Source organism: Rhineura floridana, chromosome 5 (genome assembly GCF_030035675.1).
Source record: "Rhineura floridana isolate rRhiFlo1 chromosome 5, rRhiFlo1.hap2, whole genome shotgun sequence".
Classification (NCBI taxonomy): Eukaryota; Metazoa; Chordata; class Lepidosauria; order Squamata; family Rhineuridae; genus Rhineura; species Rhineura floridana.
In genome coordinates, this window is record NC_084484.1 from 155938366 (window position 1) to 155962625 (window position 24260).

Below are 24260 nucleotides of genomic sequence, written 5' to 3' on the forward strand. Positions count from 1 at the left end.
CTAACCCTCTTACCTATGAGTAAACTCAGTTGAATTCAGTAGGGTTTACTTCTGAGTAGACATGGTTAGGATTGTGCTGTAAGTTAATTATGTCTTGTGAAGAAGTATTTTCCTAAGAGAGACGTTCCATTGCCCTGAGAGTAGATCCCTATTGCTATTTATTTTCAGCAGCATTAGGCAGTCTGCAGTCAATATGCAAATTGCATACATTATCACCCTGACTATAATTTTATTAGTTATAAAATGCTACTGTGCAGTCATCTGGTATTCCATGGTTATTGATTTGCAGTATTTGTTGTGGTTTGTGTATCTGTCTGATGATTAAAGTTGCATACTATGCGTGCTTACTTGGGCGTAAGCTCTATTGAATTCACTGTAACTGATTTTCATGTAAATGTGTATAGAATCAGGGAGCACGTGGCATCATTTTAAGTGCTGATGGGTTTGACCATGCAGGACCATGTTATGCTGGCCCTAAAGGTCTGAACTGATTACCAAAATGCTACCAAGCGAAAGTCAGGGTTTGGGTTTTGACATAAAAAGCCCTGAATGGCTTAGGGCCCTGTTACTGAGGGACTTTCTCTCCTTGTGTTATCCTGCCTGTGTTTTGAGATCTGCTGAGGCAGCCCTTATAATTCTACTGGGGGCCCTGCAACTCACCAGAGGGCCTTCTAGAATATCCTTTCCTTTGCCCATTTTTCAGTGCCAGATAAAAACTCTCCCTCCAGGCATTTTGGATATTTTAGGAAAATTGGCCTGTTCAGAAATAGTGACAGAATGAGAGGTTTTCACTGAACTGTGTATTACCATTTGACTGTTTTATGTATTTTAATTATTTTAACACAATCTGGGATCCTGTGATGAAGATTGGGATATAAATTAGATTGATTGAATAAATAAATTGTATTGATAGGTCCTTACATTGACATATTAGTGGTACTGGGTCTGTAACATAATAGTTGCAAAATGTAAAATATATGTATTTAAAAGGGATGAAACATAGCAGTATTGGTCCTGAAGTTAATGAGATTTTTTCTTTTAGGCGAGTGGCAGAACTTTTCATGTTTGATTTTGAAATCAGTGGTATTCATTTGGATGAAGAAAAGGTAATTTATTTCCACTATTAGGAAGAGATTATTGGCTGAGACTTCTAGAAACTAATTTAATTTAATCCCTTATCTCAAGTAGCATCTTCCAATTGACCACCATAATCAAGATTTACAGAATACCATGATCCTTAATCTCAGTGGTGTGGTATTCATTTCTAAAACAAAGATAGCCTGAATACTATGGTCTCAGTTTTGCAAGCATCTTAATTTCATAAGGAGTGTGTATGCATGGAAATAATCCCAGTGATTGCTGTACCAATGTTTTGTGCCTATGCCATAACCTTCTTGGAAATATTGAACATTTTAAAGAAACATCTATTTTGTTTATTTTTCATTTGCAGCGTAGAAGAGCAGTACAACTCAATGTCAAAATACTGGATTTGTGTAATGAGTTTCTCATGGTATCTCATCTTCCTAACAAGATTGACAAGGACATTTTACCAGAACATATTCGCCATAATTTTGTGGTAGAAGGCAATTATGCCGAAATCAGTGGTCTCAATGCAGATAGTCCTGACAATCTGGTATGTGTATGTTAAATACATTACAGCACCATATATTTTGTATGTAGGTATTAATTTATTAATATTTGGGAATGCCTTTTAAAAATGATAACCTTTACCGGTGTGCCATTTTACAGTGGGTAAAATAAATTGCCCAGGCTGCATAACCAGGAAAACTGTATCAAATGTAGGTTGAAGTTCGTCAGGCCACTTGCAGCCCTGTGTGTTTGAATATAGCTCAACCCAACTCATAGGTGGGAAGTCTAAGATTAAGACAGGAAACACTAAATTCCTCCTGTTGCTTGTGAAAGTGTCAGGAAGGGAGAAAGTTCACTCTTCTTATGTGGCACTTCTTTTGCTCTTTAAAGTGAACACTTTCCCCTCCCACTTTATACATGATTGGAACAGAGAAGAGTTTAAAGACCACAGGTCTACCATTGTCACATGATCGAAGATAGGTTCTTGACCTTTCAAAGGCAGCCCTTGATCAGGCAAAACCCAGTCAACCCCTGTGTTGCTGGCTTTTCCATTCCCTATATGTGCTGACCTCTGAACACTGAATGTGTAGGGTCAACGCTGTGTTTATCTTTTAGGATCCGTTTGAACATATGTAATAGAAGAAGAGCCGTACTGGACCAAACCAAAGGCCTATCTTGTCCAGCATGCTGTTCTCACATTGGTTAACCAGATGCCTCTCGAAAGCCCACAAGTAGGATGTGAGTGCAATAGCACTCTCTCACTTGTGTTCCCCAGCAACTGGTATCCACAGGCATACTGGCTGCCAGTTAGCACCAGGCTAGGTCCAAGATGTTGGTTTTGGTGTATGAAGCCCTAAATGGCTTGGGATCAGGTTACCTGAAAGATTGTCTTGCCCATGATATATCCAGTCGATCACTGTGCTCTGCAGGTAAGGGCCTCCTGCAGACAACATTTTACTGGGAAGTCCATTCTGCACCATATAGGAATCAGGCCTTTAGTGTTGTCACATCTATCCTTTGGAATTCCCTCCCCTTAAATATTAGACAGGTGCATCTCTGTTGTCTTTTTGGTGCCAACTGAAGGCCTTCCTCTTTCAACAAGTGGATACCTTTATCATAGTCTGCATCTATATTGGAATTGTTATATATATATATATTTATTAAATTTGTTAATCGCTTTTCTTCACAAAAGTGAACCTAAAAATCAATAAAAAGTTAAAACAAGTATAAAAACTAAAACAAAATAAAAAGTTAAAAAACTCATAAATATGGTTATGGTCCGGCCAGCACCCTGCTGAAGCTAAGTAGGGTCAGGTGTGATCAGTGCCTGGATGGGAGACTGTCTGGGAACCATATGTAAGCCGCCTTGGGTTTCTATCATGAAAAGAAATGCGGGGTATAAATGGAATAAATAAATAAATGAATGAATACAATGGGAGTGGAACAACCTACCCCCTAAAAGAGGCTACAACATCAAGAGACTCCCAAAGCCCTCCAAAATTAGAAGCCAAATGCCTGGGAGAAGAGAAATGTTTTTGCCTGGCGCCCCAAAATAGATATTGATGGCATCAGGTATGCCACCTTGGGGAGAGCATTCCATAAGTGGGGGGCCACCACTGAAAAGGCCTGCTTTTGTGTTGCTATCTTCTGTACCTCCTTTGGAGGGGGCACATGAAGAAGGGCCTAGATGCCGAACACAGTGTCTAGTTCATATGGGGAGAGGCAGTCTTTGAAGTATTGGGGTCCTGAGCTGTATCAGGGTTTATAGGTCAAAACCAGCACTTTGAATCGAGCCAGGGAACTAGTTGGTAGTCAGTGTAGCTGTGACAGAATTGGTATTATGTGCTCCGATCATCATGCCCTGGTGAGCAATCTGGGTGCTGAATTCCACATCAGCTGCAGTTTCCAAACTGTCTTTAAGGTAGCCTCGCACATAGCTCATTAAAGTAATCTAGCGCAGAGGTTCCAGAGTGTACAGGCTATCCCTGTCCAGATAAAGTCATAGCTGGGCCACTAGCCAAAGCTGATGGAAGGCATTCCTCACTACTGAGGCCACTTGAGCCTCAAACGGCGGTAATGGATCCAGGAGTACCCCCAAGCTACGCACCTGCTCCTTCAGGAGGAGTGTAACCCCATAAAGATCAGGCCACATCCCCTCCATCCGGGCTATGGAACCACCCACAGTGGGTGAAACAGTGCCTCAGTCTTGTCTTGATTGAGCTTCAGTTTATTGGCTCTCATCCAGTCCATTACGGAGGCAAGATACCAATCAAACACATGCACTGCCACACCTGGAGATATAAAGGGAAGATAGTTGTGTCATCAGCATATTAATATGTTTTTATTGTTTTATCATTTGTTTGCCACCCTGGGCTCCTTTTGGGAGGGAAGGTGGGATATAAATTTAATTAAATAATTATAGTACTGCCTCTGATACTGGAGATAGGCATCATGGCCAGTAGCAGTTGATAGCATTATCCATGAATATGTCTAATCTCCTTTTAAAGTTATTCAAGTTGGTTGCCATTGCTTCTGTGATAGTGAATTCCACAGTATGTGCTGTGTGCAGAAGTACTTTTTATCTGTCCTGAAACTTCCAACGTTTAGCTGTGTTGGATGACCCGGGATTCTGTTATTATGTGAGAAGGAGAAAAACTTTCCTCTACTTTCTCCATTTGTTTGCATGGAGATCTCTTAACTCTACACTTAGCACCTAGACCACAGGGTGATGGCTAAAATTGCAAATGCTATTTTTTTTTAACGTTCCACCAATTGATACAGCTAATGATGGGAAAAAAGGTTTTAGAAGTATATGGAATAATTAGAAAAGAAGTGAATATTCTTCCTGAATCTTCTCTTCATTACAACAAGGTGATACAACAAGGTATCAACCTTCAAATATAAACAGCCTTTTTTCTCCCATTTTGCTACGTTAGATGTCCATTCATTGCTTTTTATTTTAATTAACCTTAGGTACGTGAAGTTGCTTACAAAGTTTTTCTGCACCCAAATGCTCAACAAATGCACTGTTTAGAAGAATTGATTACCAGTAGAAACCTTCTGGCTCAATTAGTGGGATATGATACATTTGCTCATCGGGCTCTTCAGGGGACAATGGCCAAAACTCCAGGTAATGCTAATTTGCATTTAAGGTGGTGAGGTTGTGAATTATGCCAGGATTGAGAATTGCTGGGCTTGCACCGGCAGGGCAGAAAATGGGAGGGGGCTTTTTTTCCCTTCCTGTTCAGTCTCCCCTACTCAAAGGTTTCTCTCATTTTGATTCTAATGGAAGGGAAATAATACTAGCTCCATGGAAGGGAAGGTGTTGGGGGAGTGAAAGGCTTTTGAGCCTGTGGATCTACAGCCTCTTGTGGCATGCCCCCCAAGGCCTCTTTTTGCCTTCTCCAGCACCAGAGGGGCACCATGTGCACCTTTCCACAGCTTCATGGAGGAAGCATACAATGTTGGATCTCCCTTTCCAGGGGCAGGCCTCTCTCTCTCCATTTCCTTGAGAGAGAAATCCAGAGAATCCTATGGCCCCTGTAACACCCTCCCAAGGACTATGAGATTACAGGCTAACACTAATTTATGCAGTGTTAACTGTTTTAAATAAACTGCAGTGTGGTGTAGTGATTAAGGTGTTGGACTACGACCTGGGAGACTAGGGTTCGAATCCCCACACAGCCATGAAGCTCACTGAGTGACCTTGGGCCAGTCACTGCCTCTCAGCCTCAGAGGAAGGCAATAGTGAGCCACCTCTGAATACCGCTTACCGTGAAAACCCTATTCATAGGGTTGCCATAAGTCGGAATCGACTTGAAGGCAGTCCATGGAAGGAAGAAAGGGCTGCCAGCATCCCAGGCCACTGCAGTCCTTATTCTGCTGCCCCCACCCTTACTGGTAAAAAAGCATCCTTACAACATTTATTATTTTATATTAATAGACATTACAGATTATTCATTATATTTCCATTGTTTAAAAGTCTGAGTGAACACTCTAGTTTAGGCATGGGGCATGGTTAACCTGTAGTCCTCCAGATGTTGTTGGACTACAATCACCACCATCTCTGATCATTGACCAGGTTTGCTGGGGCTGATGGGAGTTGGAGTCCAATAACATCTGTAGAGTCTCAAGTATCTCAACCGTAGTCTTATTCAACACTCAAACTTTTGCATTGTGATTTAACTGTTATCAGTCAATTCTAAGTCTTGGAGACAAGAAATCTTGTACTAGGCATCTCTGCTTATTTAGCTATGACCAGATGTGGTCCTTGTGAGACTCAAAATGAGCTTTAGTCAGTGTCTTCAGAAAGTCAGAAATATACATTAATATTTTCAAGTTTAATTTTGTTTGTATTAGTACTATATTCAGCCTTTCAAGTTATAGATAAATTCACTTCTGAATTATGTATCATTTGGTAGATTTGTTTACACTGGATGAAGTCTACTGTTTTATGTTTGTTCTTTTTAAGTGTCCTTTTTGCCTAGTGTACCAATAACTTTTTTCTTCCATTCTGTTTTTTTAGAGAAAGTAATGCAATTTCTTGTAAAGCTTTCAGATAAGTTATTCAATCGGTGAGTTTATTTTTTCATTTAATCTTAATTAAATAGGAGAACAAATCTGCCTTGCTTCAAGGCAAAACTCTTGTCATATATTAGTAGAACCTATGAAAACGTCCTTAGATTTCTTAATCCATTTTTCCTCTGCAAATCTTAATTCTGCAAAACAGTTGCACAGTTCTGTAAAGAGTTAAATCTAATCAGCTGCAGATTAAGGTCAGAATTGTACTAATTTTCTGAATGATAGATATTTCACTGCCAGCCAAAAGGCCCATTCACAGAAAGTGAACCAATGTTCTATTTTCCAGTGATGGAAAGAGAGGAAATGGCCAAATGCTTTTTTGATATGGCTAAATATCATCCGTTACTGGAAAATATTAAAAAGAACAGAGAAGCACAGCTCATTCTGACACATTTTGTTTGCTTTTTGCTTGAGTGATGCTTATATTTGTATAATGGGCAAATAATTGTATTGCATTGCACGGTTTTTTGAAAAGCTGTTTAACAAAATATAATGGTGAAATTGCTTTGCAGAACTCTAAAGGATTTTGAAATGATGGAAGGCATGAAGATGAAACTAAATCCTATAAAATCAGTAAGTTGTATTTTGCGTTTACTTTTTCTCATAACTTGAACTAGCTGAACACTAGTTTAAGAAAATATCTTCTATAATTTCAGTGATATGTTGATGTAATCTAACCTTCCTCTTTCTTTTGACTTTGTGTTGTAATAGTGTTGGGTTTCAAGGCTCATTTCTGTAAGGGAAACTAACTGCTTAAAGGAAGATACAGGTTTAAACATAGTGATTTATCTGGTAGCCAAAACCTAAGATGGAAAATGTAATGTACTTTCCTGACTATGTTAAACATTCTGTTCAAATTAGTTTATGCAAGCTTGAAAAGGCAGAGGTCAGATTTGAAAAATCACATGTGTCTAGCCTAGAAACTGGCAAGCTCCAATGCTCTTGTTCAAAAACCATGGCCTTTCTATTCATTTTGTTGCTGCATGTCTATTCAAATAGTTCTGCCTCACAATTTATAATTTGGGACTTCAAATGCTCCTCAATAAAATTTTGTTAAATAAATACAGATGGACATCTTAATGTCTTTAAAACTTAGATCACAGTATTTAATTTTATTTAAACCTTTAAGTTGGTTGTCCTCAATGCTCAGGGCAAGTAACAGTAATTTAAAACGGTCAGCACCTTATTGGCCCATTGACAGCTGTACATGAAACTAGGAGGGTGGGTTCAGATCGCAAGGTCCCTGCAGTTAGTACCAACAGCTGGGGTCTTGTCCTAGAGCCAGAGCCTGGAGGTTCTGCTGTTTTAATTGGGCAAGGTTTCTAATATATCCATTTGGGCCAATCCATAATGCCTGAGAATCGCACTGATATGCACATTCATATTCCTTCTTGGCCTGAAAAGGACTGTGGGGACTGGGTATAAACAATTATGGATAACATATTAAGCTAGGTTCCAGCCTCAGGCCACAGAGTTCCCAGTTCAAGCTCCAGACCTCCTGACACAAATAGTCCTACAAAACAAAACATGATTATGCATGCTAAAATAAACCTCCCCACCAGCATAGACCAGAGATGGGAAATATTTTGTCAGCCAAGGCCTGATTCCCTCAAAGATCAGGTTTCAGGAACTGCATGCTGGCAGCGAGCAGGACCAGACTCTGCAGCCAAAGTGAGTGCACACTCATCCAGCCCCTTTATTCCTCCTTGTAACCTTGTTCTCTTCCACCCCACCCCCAGTCCACCCAGCTAGCAGCATGAAGGTGAAAGTGCCATTTCTCCTGTTTTCTCTGCTTCCCTCCACCCTTCCATCTCTCTGTCCACCATGATTCTGATTCTGATGTTTTCACATCTGATAGTGAAGTGAGGTCCCACTTCTCCCTGGTTTCTTATATATTTATTTTATTTATTAGATTTATATCCTACCCTTCTTCCCAGTAGGAGCCCAGGGCGGAGCCATGCAGCCCACTGTGTTTCTGTGCTGGATGGGAAGGAAGGAAGTCTCTTCCTCCAAACCCAGCATGGAAACACTGCAAACTGACAGATTTGCCCCTGCTCCAGCGGTTCTCTTGGCTTCTGTGCTGGAGAGGGACAAAGACCTTTCACCTCCTCCCTACCCAGCATGGGACCACATTGGGCTGCATGGCTCCAGCAAGAAAAGTGGGGCTGAGAAGGAGTGGCTGTGGACCAGATGGTAACACACTGCAGGCCAGATCTGCTCCAGGGGCTTCTGTCTGCTTTAGACCAAACAACTGAAAGTCATTCCAAGTCTTGCAACACTTTTGAAAAAGACTTTGTCATGTTATCAAAAGACTTCTACAGTTAGGACAAAGCAGATAGTTGGGGAGCCTACTTGTATGTTCCTTGCTGCCCAGACTTGACACATAGATGGTAGCAGGTTCAAAAGATAATTTGAAATCACTATTAGAGGTTATAGTGGAACATAGAGAAGTAGGTAGTCACTTCGTGCCACTTTTCACTTCCTTTTTTATACTTGGATGTAGTCACATCATGAAGTACATTGTCTTAAATCTGTGCTTTTCTTTGTAAAATACACAGAAGTGGTAGGTCACCCATCCTGTTCACCATTTCTTTGTATCCCCCCCATACTGTCCCTCAGAAACCTGAAGATACTTAAATGTACATGCACCCTTCAGAGCAGATGCATGCCATATTTATTTTGTGCTTAGATATCCATATTGAATTGCAAGTCTTAAGTGAAAGGAAAAGTTTGGCTTAAGCTACTAAGGAGGTGATAGTTCAAAAACATCATCTTGAATTTTGCCTTTAATGCATGGATAGTCATTTATATGCTCCAATTTATTTCTCAGGAGGTTAATCGCATGGTCTGCACTATCTACAGGGGTAGCTGTAAGACAGGGATGGGGAACCTCTAGGCCTTTAGGGAGTCCGATTTGGCACCCAAGGTCATTTCCCCCAACTAAATTAGTGATGTTAGCTGATGGTTGAGAGGATAGGGTATAATCCTGCATTTGCTGTACAATCCTGCTCCCAGCGGGGAACAAGATTACACAGCCAAGGCAGCAGGATTTAGTCCCTCCTCATTAGCTGAGCAGGGATTAAATCCCTGAGCAAATGCACCCTTTCAAGCAGCTTGTGCAGAGAGGTTTTTGCAAAGGCTTTTAGGCAGCTCCTGCACTCCTGTTTGCTCAAACAGGAGTGTGTGGGCTGTTTTAAAGCTTTTTCCAAATCTCCCCACACTTCCTTTTAAATCCTCCGAAATCGGAGATTAAAGGTAGGGGGAAATTTGGAAGAGGCTTTTGCAAGTCTCCCTCCTCCCCCTTTAAGTCTCCAATCACAGAGACTTAAGGGAAGCAGAAGGGATTTGGGCAGCCCTGCCCACCTGTCAATCATATTATGTCATAAATGATGCCATGTAATTAATAGGTGGGCAGCCCCACCCACTTGTCAAATTTGGTCCTTGAGACAGATCCTGATAAGGATCTGGTGTGGGAGCCAAAAAGGTGCCCCACTCCTGCTGTAAGATCTCAGGCTTTCTCAGTAGGATCGCCTGCTAACATCTTTCTTCATCTTTTGATAGCTGATGAAAATTACCTTTTCAAGGGGCATTTGTCTTGTTAGAACGTTTGGGTGTTAATGGTGTGTTAATGGTATAACACACCATGTTAATGGTGTGGGTTATTTACTAATTCTTGCTTTCGACTTTATTTTCATATTGTGTTTTTTGTTTATATGGTTTATCAACTGGAAATGAAGTGATATATCAGTTTGACAAACGACATGGTCAGAGCTTTTAGTTGTTAATTGTGTTTACATGCACAGTGTATTACAGTAACCTTAACAATAAGGTTACAGGGCAGATACAATAGCAACTAAAGAACTATGCAAATAGTCATTATAGAAATGTTGCTATGAAAAGAAAGCTGTTGCATTTGATTTGTCTCTCTTGATTTTTATGTGCTTGAAAACTTGACTTTTGTTTTCAGAAATTGATGCCTTGGGATCATCCATACCACAGTGGCGTCCTACGTGCGGAAAGGTCAGTGTTACTGCCTTCTGCTGCAAGTAGTGTTTCTTACTCTTTATTTGCATTCTAAGATAATGAGTTTTTAGTTATTAAAAGTCTGCTGTAGTTTTTGTATGTATTCTTGTAGCAAATGATTATTTCTTTATCCCTTTGTATTTGATGTGTGCCTTTGAGTGTGCTCTGGAGCTGCAATTGGATCCGCAACTTTTCCACAATATACAGTATATATTTTCTGTGTAGTGGCTGATATAACTACCAGATGGTAATTCTCTTCTCTGTGCAGAAGGGCGAGGCTAGGAAACTATTTGTATGGGTCACCTTTCTCCAAAATTGTATGGATGTATTCTGAAGAGAGCCAGTGTGGTGTAGTGGTTAAGGTGTTGGACTTCGACCTGGGAGACCAGGGTTTGAATCCCCACACAGCCATGAAGCTCACTGGGTGACCTTGGGCGGTTAGTGTCTCTCAGCCTCATGAAAACCCTATTCATAGGGTCACCATAAGTCAGAATTGACTTGAAGGCAGTACATTTACATTTATTCTGAAGAGTAGATCTTTAAACTCCTCTGCTCTTTGTTGGATTTATTAATGGTATAGGTATATCTCCATTGAATCTGTCCAAAGTAAAAGATGCCAATATGTTGACAGATATTACTCATTGTAAATGTTCAACATATGTTGTTTATCATATTGAAGCCAGCTAAAACACAAACCATGTAAAGTGTTAAGTATGGTGACGTGTTCCTAATTACAAGGCTCAGTAGATCCTTAGAGAGAGGTATTGTGATACTTTGTGCTATTGTGATAAAATAATATTATGATTAGTTTATGTTATACCATAAAAAATGCACTGCAGCCAGTGAAACTAGCTATTCAGTACAGCAAAGATATAATGGCAAAGGCCATATTAAGTACACTTTCTAGGAAACATATTTTAACATGAGTAATTTTTTTAATGAATGAAATATAAGGATAAGGGTTTGAATCCTAGCATGTTCTGTGCACCCTTTGCAACCTCTAGGGAGGCTTGGGGACCCACTGAAACAAAATGTTACAGTGGGATACAGCAGGAAGGGGAGCTTGCTCTTGCAGTGGCTTGAATTTTTGCAGATATGCAACATTTTTGGCAATATGCAATTTTTAAGCAGTATACATTTTGCTTCAAAAACTCAAATAATTATGTTTGAGGTTTTAAAGCAAAATGTATATGCTTAAAAATAGTGACTATGCTAAGTTTTCTTGAATCGGCTGCCATTCTGGAAATCTCTTCGCGTAGCTGTCTTGATATGTCTTCCGGTTACTTTATGTATAGTCTTTTGCTTAATATATCAGCAATAATTTGACTGTCCACTTCTGTTAGTTTTATATAAAGATATTTGAGGTTTTAAAGGTTGTTATACTATCATTGATTTGAGATAGTACATAATGAAAAATATTTCATTTCATTAATGGCCCTCTGGTACTCTTAATGTTTATTATCAATAGTATGATATTGAAAATCCCTCTACACAAGCAGAAAGCACTTATGTTTGCCCAGGGCAAAACATTGGCATTGTTTGCCAATTCTACCCACCCCTATCTTCAGTTTCCCTAAAGCCACTGTGGAGGGTCTCTTGATACCCAAGAGCCAAATTTCAGGGAATGCAGGGGGGAACAAATGAACGGGGGAGGAAATAGGTGAGCCCTGCTGCCTAAGCGCAAGTGCTTTTCCGCATGTGCAGCACAATCTTGGATCCAGACTTTTGAATAGTAACACTCCTAATTGCAAACACCAGGAGGAGCTCCTGCATCAGTTTGCTACATTTTTTGCTCAGCTTTGTCATGTTTTCTTTTGGAAATATGAGCTGCCTCTTCGATTTGCCATCAGACAACAGCAGTACAGTTTGTATTTTCATGCTTAGAAATATATTTTTTAAAAATAATGTTTTGTCTGTGATGTGGCATTTTTACTGACAGTTTTAGTAGTCACAAGCTTTATATAGACAAGATGAATAAGTTTGCATATTTGGAATGTTGGATGTAGAAATCTGAAATATGTGTGCTTTCATGTCTTGAGGGCTTTTTAAATAACATTTTATTTAAATATATATATGCATTTAATATAATCAAGATGTGTAATCAAGGATAACAGTAGTTCAGTTATTGTGAACATTATATATTAAAAGAGTCTGTATAAACATTACCAATTGGCTCAACATTCAAAAAGTTGGTTATAGAATCATAGAGGTGGAAGGGGCCCATGAGGCCATTGAATCCAACCCGCTGCTCAATGCAGGAATCCAAATTAAAGCATATACAACAGGTGCCTGTCCAGCTGCCGCTTGAGTGCCTCTGGTGTTGGAGAGCCCACGACCTCCCTAGGTGTTTGGTTCCATTGTCATACCACTCTAATGGTTAGGTGGTTTTTCCTGGTATTTAGCCGAAATCTGGCTTCTTGCAATTTGAGCTCATTATTCTATGTCCTGCATTCTGGGATGATTGAGAAGAGATCCTGGCCCTCCTGTGTGTGGCAACCTTTCAAGTACTTGAAAAGTGCTATCATATTTCCCCTCAGTCTTCTCTTCTCAAGGCTAAAAATGCCCAGTTCTTTCAATCTCTCCTCATAGAGCTTTGTTTCTAGTCCCTTGATCATCCTCGTTGCCCACCTCTGAACTCATTCCAGTTTTTCTGTATCCTTAAAGTGCAGTATTCAGAACTGGACACAGTGCTCAAGATGAGGCTAACCAGTGCCAAATAGAGGGGAACTTCACACAATTTGGAAACTATACTTCTGTTAATGCAACCTAGCATTTGCTTATTTTGCAGCCCACATCACACTGTTGGCTCATATTCAGCTTGTGATCAACAACAATTCCAAGATCCTTCTCACATGTAGTATTGCTGAGCCAAGTATCCTCCATCTTATAACTGTGCATTTGGTTTCTTTTTCCTAGGTGTAGGACTTTGCACTTATCCCTGTTAAATTTCATTCTGTTGTTTCAGCCCAATGCTCCAGCCTATCAAGATCCCTTTGAATATTGTTTGTCTTCCAAAGTATTAGCTATCCCTCCCAATTGTGTATTATCTGCAAATTTGATAAGCATTCCCTGCACCTCCTCATCCAAGTCATTAATAAAAATGTTGAAGAGCACTGACCCCAGGACCGAGCCCCAGTGTGAAGGAACCACTGATAAGCACTCTTTGAGTACGATTCTGTAGCCAGCTTTGAATCCACCTGATAGTTCCATCCAGCCCACATTTAACTAGCTTGCTAATCAGAATATCATGGGGCACTTTGTTAAAAGCTTTGCTGAAATCAAGATATATCCACAGCATTCCCACAGTGAACGAGGGAGGTCACCCAATCAAAAAGGAGAAAAAAGGAGATAAGATTAGTCTGGCAGGATTTGTTTTTGATAAATCCATCTTGGCTTCTAGTAATCACTGTTTTGTTTTCAAGATGCTTACAGACTGACCGCTTTATAATCTGCTCCAGAATTTTCCCAGGGATCAAGGTCAGGCTGACTGGTCTATAGTACCCTGGTTCCTCCTTTTTGCCCTTTTTGAAGATAGGGACAACATTAGCCCTCCTCCAGTCATCCGGCACTTCACCCATCCTCCACGATTTTGCAAAGATAATAGACAGTGTGGTTCTGAGAGTTCTTCAGCCAGTGCCTTCAATATTGTAGGTTGCAGTTCAAAGTGAACTTGTTCAAAATGATTAGGTATTCATTGACCATTTGTCTATCAGTCTCAAGCTGCAATCCTGCCCCTTCAACTTCATGTTTGTCAGGAGGGTCATAGGCCCTCTTTTGGGAGAAGACTGAGCCAAAGTAGGAATTGAGCACTTCTGCTTTTGACGTCTGTTATCATTTTGCCATCCTCATTGTACCACCATTTCTTTTCTCTGCCTTTTACTATAGATTTACCTGAAGAAAGCTTTTTAGTTGCTTTTGGCATCTCTCGCTAACCTCAGCTCATTCTCAGCTTTAGCCTCCCTGACGCCATCCCTGCAGTTCCTTGCTACCTATCTGTACTCTTCCTTTGTGGCCTGGCCTTCCTGTATGTATCCTTTTTTGTTTTCAGGTCATCTCTAAGCTTTCTGTGAAGCTACTTTGGCTTCTTCTGCTGTCTTCCCCCTTTTTTCCTTGATGGAATTGTTTGACATTGTGCCTTTAGAATTTCCTTTTTTAGAAACTCCCATCCATCTTGGACTCCTTTTCTCATAAGGTTGCTTGCCACGGGACCTTACTTACCATTGTTCTTTGTTAAAATCAGCTTTACTAAAGTCCAGGGTATGTGTATGGCTATTCTCAGCTTTTGCTTCCTTTGAAATCAAGAACTCAAGTATAGGGTGGTCACTATTCCCAAGAGCTCCCATAACTGCTTCACCCACTTCATCCACCAAGCCATACATATTACTTACACAATATCATTCAATCTTCATATTTCCTTACTAAAATTAATTTAAGACTAGTACATACTAAAATACCAATCAATATCACTGAATGCAACCAAGTCCATGGCAACGATAATACAATAAACTATTAAGGCAGGGTATACATTTCTTTTTGCAACACATAGTTAAGGGTTGGGGAACCTTTTTGGCCCAAGAGCTGCATTTCCTCTTAGCCAACCCTCTGGGGAGTGCATGCCAGTGGTGAGCACAGCCACCACCACATACATGCATATTCATATACACACTCATATACAAATGCATATTCATATACAAACGGATTTAAAACTTTCAGATTATACAGGCATACCCCGCTTAACGTCGCTTCACTTAACATCGCCTTGCTATAACGTACATGCTCCATATGTCCCCATACCCCGTTTAACGTTCGCGTGCTTCGCAATAACGTACATTTTATTGGCATGACGCCGCTGCCATCTAGTGGCGATTGCATGCAGTACAAGTGAAGACAATTGCTTCACTTAAAGTAGATTTTCTCTTAAAGTATACTCTCCGGTCCCATTGCGAACGTTAAAGCGGGGTATGCCTGTATATATATGTGTTTGTCTCTTCAAGTAAAGGTTCAGAACTGTAATCTGAAGTATGCATACTTAAAGACAGACTATGTGAAGTGGATATAGTGTTGGTCTTTGATTGGGAAGACCTTGGTTCTAAATATTTCTTGGTATGCCCTGAGCTCCTTGGAGAATGCATAGAGATATAAAATATGAGAAATACATGATTTAACATATTTAGGAGTCGGTTGTAAGTGTAGTTTTCTGAAATGCAATTAACACTAGAAATTATTTCCAATGAATCATTTCTTTGGCTAATTATATAGTCATGAGAGTGGGTGTATACTATAGCCAGCGTGGATTTTTTACATTCCGCAATGTTAAATTGAAAATACCCCCCATGCCATTCTGATGCTTCCCATAAGCTCATTTCAAAACAAAACCTTACAAAACTTATAGTCCTGATCTCAGAAACACTTGCTTAACAACCCTCTCAATTTTCATAGCGATACACAAAACAGAGACAATAGAGAGTTCAAAGTCTAAAAAGAGAGAAAAATCCCCAGAGCCCTTTTGAACTTTTTCTGTCAGAGTTCTCATAATCTGTTGAAATTCATTAAAAATCAGCCATGTTCACAGAGTACCTGTAATCCTAATACTGACCTTGCCCCATACTCTGACCTTCGTATCCTGCAGTTTAAAAGTTAAAAAAATGCCTGGCTGATTTTTAATTAACTTAAGAAATTTTGGCTTGAACTCAGTGATAGTGTTGGGCATGCTCAGTAAGAACTAATGGTCAGTGTTATAAAAGCCAGACTCACAGCTGCTGGGCTTGGCTAATTGGGGGCCACACTTACACCAGACTTTGATTTCACTTGAGGCAGTCATGGCTTCCCCCAAATAATCTGGGAAGTGTAGTTTGTGAAGAGTGCTAAGAAGAGACTCCTATTCCACTGACAGAGCTCCTGTGGCCAGACTGGTTTAACAGTCAGCTACTCTGATTGAAGCACTGTGAGTGGAACAGGGCATCTCCTAGCAACTCTCAGCACCCTTCATTAACTACACTTCCCAGGATTCTTTGAGAGAAGCCATGACTGTCCAAAGTGAAATAAAGGCCTGGTGTGGATATGGTCAGGGACAGCTTTGGTTTAAAGTTGGGTGGGAATCTACATGTGCCTGCTGTAGAATAAAAAGGTGAGGGAAAAGCATTGATACTGTTCACAATGTTTTCCTTTGGGAAAGGAAAGGGGCTTCCCCTCTGCTCAGTGCCCACCCACCCAATCTCCCCCTCTCCCGCCTTCTGCCCTCCCTCACCCTTCCCCGGGTCAATGTTGGCCTACAACCTGAGAGACCAGGGTTCGAATCCCCACACAGCCATGAAGCTCACTGGGTGACCTTGGGCCAGTCACTGCCTCTCAGCCTCAGAGGAAGGCAATGGTAAAACCACCTCTGAATACCATTTACAATGAAAACCCTATTCATAGGGTTGCCATAAGTTGTGATCGACTTGAAGGCAGTCCATTTTCATTTTCAAACATGATTGCACAGAAATAAATCCCATTGAGCTCAAAAAGTATGCAAATGATCAAACCCATCCTCCCTTCCCTCCCCCTTCTTTTGCCCCTTCTCTCCATCCCCTTCCAATCTCTCCTCCTCCTCCCCCCTTCCCCCTCCTTCCCCTCCCCTTCCTCCTCCCCATGGTCAGTTTTACCTATCTTAAGCATGATTTCACAGGAGTAAATACCATTGAACGCTATAAGCATGCAAATGATCAAACCTGCCCTCCCCTCCCCCTTCCTTTGCCCCCCTCCAATACACTCCTCCTCCTCCCCCATGGTCAGTTTTACCTATCCTAACCATGATTGCATAAGAGTAAATCCCATTGAACTCAATAAGCATGCAAATGATCAGACCTCCCTTCCCCCTCCTTCCCCCTCCTCTCCCTTCCTTCCTCCCCTGCCCACTCCAGCCCTCCCTTCCTCCTCCCTTCAGTCTTACCTATCCTAAGCATGATTGCACAGGAGTAAATCCCACTGAACTTAATAAACATGCAAATGATCAAATCTGTCCTTCTCTTCCCCTCCCCCTCCTGCTTGCTTCCATCCCCCTCCTTCCCTCTGCCCTTCATTCCCTCCCTCCTCCCCCCATCCCCTGTGGTTAGTTTCACCTATCCTAAGCATGATTGCAGGGGAGTAAATCTCACTGAACTCAATAAGCATGCAAATGATCAATCCATTCTCAGCAAACTTGCACAGGATCTCATTTCTTACCTCCCGGATTAAAAAGCAGAGAAATTCACTAATGGGCAAAATACCTTACGGTTTAAGAATGTACCTATAGCCCACAGATATTTCTATCAAACTTTAAAAAGCAGGGAAATTGGACAGCTATAGTGAATGCACCAGGAGAGCAGGAGACCTGACCTCTCTGAGATATTGGACTGCCCTACAAATTTGTAAAAATGCAAACACAATTTGGGTTGGTCTTTCTCAGTCCAATCCACTTAGAAATAATTGTTTATAATGGAACACTACATCTATTGCTCTCTAGCAGCACTTTCTTTTCAATCTGAATCATGCTGTTCAGAAAGAATAATTCATTCTGTCTTTTAACTTTTAAGCTTGAAACAGTTGACTTGGTGTCTTGCGCTTTAAAATATTGGTAAGTCAAATGCTGTATTATTGAGTTCTTTGGATTTCTTCCCATAACTTGTCTTTTTAATCTAAAACAGGTTTTCAGATCAAATAAATAAACCAATGCCGTCTTTTATTTATCAACCTTTTTAGTGCAATTATTGTGATTTCTCAGTTTACCATTCACCTTGTTATGAAATGTATTATGGCAAAAACTTATTTTAATGTTAATCCGGATGTAACATGCAAAACTTTGCCTCTAGAAACCAAATACTTGGAAGGAGTGTATGAAATATGTTAATATTTATCAGCCATAAAACTGTCAGCCAGCTTTGTAAACATAAGTGTGTGGCATGCTATATCCTGCGTATTGTCCTTCATGCTGGCACATATCAGGTTATCTCACAAATAGCCTTTTAAAAAATTAAGCAACAGCTGAATTCCTTAAGATAATTAGTTGAAAATCTAGTGGCAAGGGGGTTAGTCTCCTTCCTTTGATTGGTTTGCTTGCTATTAGTTTGATAGCACTTAATTACTGGGCATTTATTGAATACTAGTGGCACAGAAATGAGGTGGGCTGTTACAGATTTTCATTGGTTCAGTCTGAGTGTCATGGTCAGTCATAGTTAATGGTTTACTCTGTACTCACCTGTGTGCGCTATTTTGTGTAAAAAGAGCCTTTCTGGTTCTGTCCCTATGGGAAGCCTGCAAGCAGGATCTGAGTGCAACAGCACTCTCTCCACTTACTAAGAATCGTAACTAGTATTCAGAGTCATGCTAGCTCCATCAATGGACATAGAAAACCCAAGTTGGCTTAATGTGTCATGTGAACCAGGCCACTGTGTTTTAGCCATGTTGTTATATCTAAACAAATGCACTGTTTCTAGCAAATATGAAGTTTAATTATTTTATATGTGTAATATTAACTATTTTAATTGGGACAGTGTTGTAGCTTTTTGTAACACATTTGCTTCCATTTTGTATGTTTTAGGTATAATATTGAACCCAGCCTATATTGTCCTTTTTTCTCGCTTGGGGCATGTATGGAAGGTCTGAACACTTTGTTCAATAAACTCTTAGGAATCTCTCTTTATGCTGAACAGCCTGAGAAGGGAGAGGTGTGGTATGAGGATGTTCGCAAATTGGTAAGAATTCTAAGTCCAGAATTTCAGGAATCTTGTACACCAAAACAATAAAGATTACTAGTATACCTACTTCACTACTGAGCAAAGTTCAAGATACATCAAAACAGAGCTTTCTGAATCACACACACACTGTTCATTTATAGCATAGTGGTGCTGTTTGAGTTTACTTTCTGGAATATCTTTGTTAACAATATTTTTGTATAGCTCCTTAAAATTCATAGAGGCATTTACAAGCTTTATTTTATTTGTACCCATGTTAGTACCTTAAGCATATTTCTTTTATTCCCTTTTAAAAAAAGGAGAAATATGCGGACTCTTGGGCCAAAGGGAAGAAACAGATGGCAAATGGAAGATCAGTAATCTGGCAGCCCTATTTAGAAGTAATATAGATCAAGGAAGGACAGCAGTTCTGGGAATTTAGGATCAGACAATGGTAAAGAATTGGCTGTCTGGTAATATCTGATTCCCTGGGCCAGGAGGATTCTGATCTGTTGTGTGTGAGTTTTCAAGCTTGAACTGACTGCAGTTCCTTCTCCTTGGTGCTCAACAATGTCTGAGAAAACTATTTGCCAAGGCCATTGAGTAAGGGCTCAATTCTAACATTATATCTCCGACCTGGGAGACCTTGGTTCAAATCCCCACAGAGCCACGAAGCTCACTGGGTGACCTTGGGCCAGTCACTGCCTCTCAGCCTTAGAGGAAGGCAATGGTAAAACCCCCTCTGAATACCACTTACCATGAAAAACCTATTCACAGGGTAGCCATAAGTCGGAATCGACTTGAAGGCAGTCCATTTCTAAGAAAGCAACTAGAAAATGGCTAAAGACAAAAGTCTTGTAAAGTTGAAAGAGCCAAGACCCAAATGTAAGATGCACAAACTTCAAAAGAGAATGTGTTCCATGGCACCTTGAGACTAACTATTAGTAAGCTTTTTATTGAGCTTTTCTGGGCCACAACCAACTTCTTTAGATTGTGAGTAGCGCAACACACTTCAAAGAAGGTCATGGGAACTTCTGCTAGGTGTATGGCTTTTCTAATGTTACAGAAATGTATGTTCTGTCCATTTTGCAAAACAAATATTCACTACTTAAAATTTGTTATTGCTTGCATTTGTGACCTGCTTTTTTCCTCTATACAGTAGACTAAAGTCTACAACATGCATGTAGGGAAATATTACATTAAAATCAGCCCTATGACTAAGAAAACATTCAAAAGCAGATTTCCCAGGTCTAGGGCATGTTGGTTCTCACATCTTTTTTTATTTCTTTCCTTAATGCTCATTAGTGGGTCATCTTTCTCACTTCTACATTAGTCAGAGTGACAGCAATAGCTGTCATTCATAAAATGTCTGATTAACTATTCCTGTTTAATCTTTCCTAACTGCTTCCTACTAGATCTTTGCTCATATTATGACATCCAGTTTGACACAGATTTAACACATCAAATGTTGCTTTAAAAGGTGTTGGTCAGAGCCGCCCCTAGGCACCGGGAAGCGGGGCAGTTGCCCTGGGCCCCACGCTTTGGGGGCCCCCCACGCTTGGTGATCTGCTCACCAGCCGGCTCCTCCCTCCCTGCCTGCTCGCCTTTGCCACGCCAGGCAGGGCGCAGCGCTCGCTCCCTCTCTTTCTCTCCGCCCGGGACAGGGGCTCGCTTGCCTGCCTGCCCGGCCGCCCGCCTGCCATGCCGAAGCAGCCAAAGCCGCCGCTGTCGCCACCGCTGCTCCTGCTGCGGTCAGTGAGCGGTAGCTGCTCCGGGGACAGCAAGCTGGGCTGGCAGTTCCGGGACTGGTGCCTGCGCACCTACGGCGACCCAGCCAAGACCAAGACAGTGACCTGGAGCAAATGTGGGGGGCCCCCCAACTATGCTTTTGCCCCGGGCCCCGCACATGCTAAGGGAGGGCCTGGTGTTGGTTATTTATGTTTGCTTCATGAGTCATCCATTTGGATAAGCTGCAGAATTTGTATGCTGAAACTTTCCGTGATTTTGTGAATGAGTCTTGAATCATTTAGTAGTTTGAATTCCATGGCAAAGGGAAGTTTTTTTTAAAAAAAGCTTTCCTAAATTATTAGGACAGATTGTAGGTTCAGCATTAAGCATTCATATAAAAGTATCAAATTAGGACTTTTTTCCCTTAAAGCCTGCACCACCACATCATAAGTTATTGCGTCTTTCACTCAGTACCTTCATGTTTTATTTTTAGGCAGTTGTCCATGAACAAGAAGGATTATTGGGATACATCTATTGTGATTTCTTTCAAAGACCAGACAAGCCTCATCAGGTAACAGATCTCGACTCCCTGGCATTAGAAAGGCTATGAGACTTTTGTCCTTTCAAAATAAACTGATCAGTCCCGAGACTTTCTGCTGAACATAAACAAAGGTTGCAATCCTATATGCAGATACCTGGGAGTAAGTCCCTTTGAACTCAGTGGGGCATGCTTCTGTGGAGACATGCATAGGACTGTGATGTAAGCCCTCAGTCTATAATCTGGGAGTAAACCCCACTGAAATCAGTTTTTGTAGCAACAACAGACATGTATAGTACTGCACTGCAAAACACTGTTCTACTCTGTATATAAGGTTGAATAAAATAAGAAATTACTTCTGGTAGTATTTTAATAAAATATATATGTTTTTGAAATTGTGTTTATAATCAGAAATCTAGATACCACAGTGATGCAAACTATTGAGTATCAAAATGGTTTCCCCTCCCATTCCCTACTTTTACTGTTCTGAAGTAAATTCTTTGAAATGCCTACTGTGTCAGACATCCAGAATTCCAGAAATACCACTTTCTAAATTTCATCCTAAAAAGATGATGTCATGCAGTAACCATTATTTTCAGGGGGGAAAACAAAATATTTCAAATAGCCAAACCCTAAGTACAGCAAAACCTATGTCTTAATGGAGAAGGCTGCTTTAATTTAGTCTCGGTTTTTCTGGAATGTTGCGTTATTACAAGTGCTTTGCTCAGTTTAATTGTAAACAAACTGCTGGATTGTGGCCACTGATTGCATTTCCCCAGGTAGCATACCATCATGTGGGTAGTAGCGCCTCCTAGTATCCAAAGGCAGGAATGCAGGGGTCAAGACTCCGGCTGCTCCATCCGGTTTGATCCCATTCCATTCCTGCCTTTGTCTCAGGGGTGGTTCTCCCTGGGTTGGGCCTCTGGTAGGGCCGGTGGGTACCCCCATCCCAGCCTTTCCTTCCTGTTCCCGCCTGTTTCTCAGACGATTCCCCCCGTCTCCTGGAACTCGCATCTACAGCTCCTTTTGTTACTGGGCCTGGCCCCGCGGCTGCGTCCTTCTCTTCTGAGCTTGCAGCAGCGGCTTTGATCTAGCGGCAGCCTGGCCTCCCCTCCGGAGCCCGCAACTGCAGCTCAAATCGCTCCTGGCTTGCGCCCTTCCCTCCCTCAGAGCTTGTGGCCGTTCACAGCAGCTCTCCTGGCCTCCCCTCTGGAGCTTGCAACTGCAGCTCTGCTCGCTCCTGCCCTTGAGTTCTTTTCTCCCTGGAGCCCGCAACTGTGGCTCTCTCCTGGCCTCCCCTCCGGAGCCCGCTACTGCAGCTCTGATCTCTCCTGCCCGCAGAGGCTCGCAGCAGCTTGCCTGGTCCACAACTGCAGTTCTGTGCATTCCTTGGAGCTCGTGGCTGCGGGCAACAGTCCCGCTCTCCTGTCACCCACCTCAGATCTCAAGGCAGCAATTCCATCAGCACTTCCCTGTCTCTGGGTCGGAGCATGTGGCAGCTCGCTCCACTCAGTGGCACTAGGGCCAGCGATAGTTCTGCTTCGCTGATAAGGTTCTGCCTTGTTGCCCACCATATTTCTGTCTCTTCAGCATAGGCAGTTTTAGAGCCACCATGTTGTTTTCTGTTTTTCCGCTTTTTCCTCCTCCGTCCTCCATTTTGGCTCTCATTTCCCCCCCTCTTTTTCTTCTCCCATGTCACCAGTGCCTGTCTGTGGCTGCTCTCTTCCTGATTTGGGACAGTGAAGAAGGAGGAAGAAGTTTGAGGATATTCCCATTTATATACATATACACATACATAAATAAATAAATAAATAAATAAATGGAAGAATATAAAAATAAAGGAAAAGAGAAAGAGGAAAAAAGAAAATATAAGAAGTAGCTGCTTTTGGAAGGAATAAATAAGGATTTGGCTGCTTGAGGTCATACAGCTCCCCTCTACCATGGGCGTGTTCTACAGGCCTCCATCAATCCACTACACCCCCCTACCTGTGCATGTGTTGAATAATTAAGGAATTGACTGCTTGAGGTCCTACTGCTCCCCTTTACCGTGGGCATGTTCTGCTGGCCTCCCTCAATCCACCACACTCCTCTACCTGTGTGTGTGTTGATTGCTCTCCTACCGCACCCTGCAGTCTATGTGTGTGTGACGTGAATGATCGCCTTCATTGGGTAACCTTGCCCGGTACCGCTCCCCTCTACCGTGGGCGTGCTTACTATGGCTGAACTACCTTCCACTGCACATAGAGAATTAATTACAGAACTGCAGCCACAGCTGTTACTTCCTTCACAGCCACCAACAACTCAGGCCGTGCCAAAATAAATAATCTAAGAACAGCGGGTTCCTTATTTCTAAGAGGTCTGATTTCCTTTGTCCCTAGGTCTGAACATTTCCAGGGGCGGCAATGTATAATGTGATGGCTCCTTAGGGGGCCTCAGTGTAGTGAAGGCATAAGGATTGCCTCATCAGCTTAACTCAAAGCTCCAGTTCTCCCAAGGCCTGAACAGCAGCAGGCTATTCTAGAGGTAACAGCAGAGTAACTTGGTTCTTCCAGGTGACCTCAGTGTAGTGAGGGCATTGCCTCTTGAGCCTCAGCTCAAAGCGCCAGTTCTCCTAAGGCCTGAACGGCAACAGGCCATGTGCAGAGGCAACAGTGGGATAACGTGGGGGCAACAGCAAAATAACCTGATAGCTTTTCTAGGGGACCTCAGTGTAGTGAAGGCATAGGAAGGGCCTCTTGACCCTCAACTCAAAGTTCCAGTTTCTCCAAAGCCTGAACAGCAGCAGGCCATTTACAGAGGCAATAGTACAATAACGTAGTAGCTTCTCTAGGGGGCTTCACTGTGATGAAGGCATATGAATTGCCTTATGAGCTTCAGCTCAAAGCTCCAGTCTGTTCCTTTGAACAGTGGCAGCCCTTCATAATTGCCTGTGTTAACTTCTGCACCCCTTCATAGTTGCAGCCCTTCATAACTTGGTAACTCCTCTAAGGGACCTAACTGTAGTGCAGGTATTTGAATTGCCTCAGGAGCTTCATCTCAAGGCTTCAGTCTGTTCCTCTGAACAGGTGCATAACTGTCTGTGTAAACATTGAGATTTATCCAGAGACTTC

The 24260-nt window shown here is 41.7% G+C and overlaps 1 protein-coding gene across 1 annotated transcript in view; it reads left to right on the top strand.

The window, feature by feature from the left end:
- Positions 1 to 24260, top strand: part of MIPEP (mitochondrial intermediate peptidase) — a 129001-nt gene that overhangs the window by 11434 nt on the left and 93307 nt on the right. The window contains exons 5-12 of the mRNA XM_061628547.1: positions 1043 to 1106; positions 1451 to 1633; positions 4564 to 4720; positions 6116 to 6164; positions 6684 to 6744; positions 10139 to 10191; positions 18752 to 18905; positions 21106 to 21183. Coding sequence (XP_061484531.1) covers positions 1043 to 1106; positions 1451 to 1633; positions 4564 to 4720; positions 6116 to 6164; positions 6684 to 6744; positions 10139 to 10191; positions 18752 to 18905; positions 21106 to 21183 — 799 coding nt within the window. The remainder of the gene's footprint in view (positions 1 to 1042; positions 1107 to 1450; positions 1634 to 4563; positions 4721 to 6115; positions 6165 to 6683; positions 6745 to 10138; positions 10192 to 18751; positions 18906 to 21105; positions 21184 to 24260) is intronic.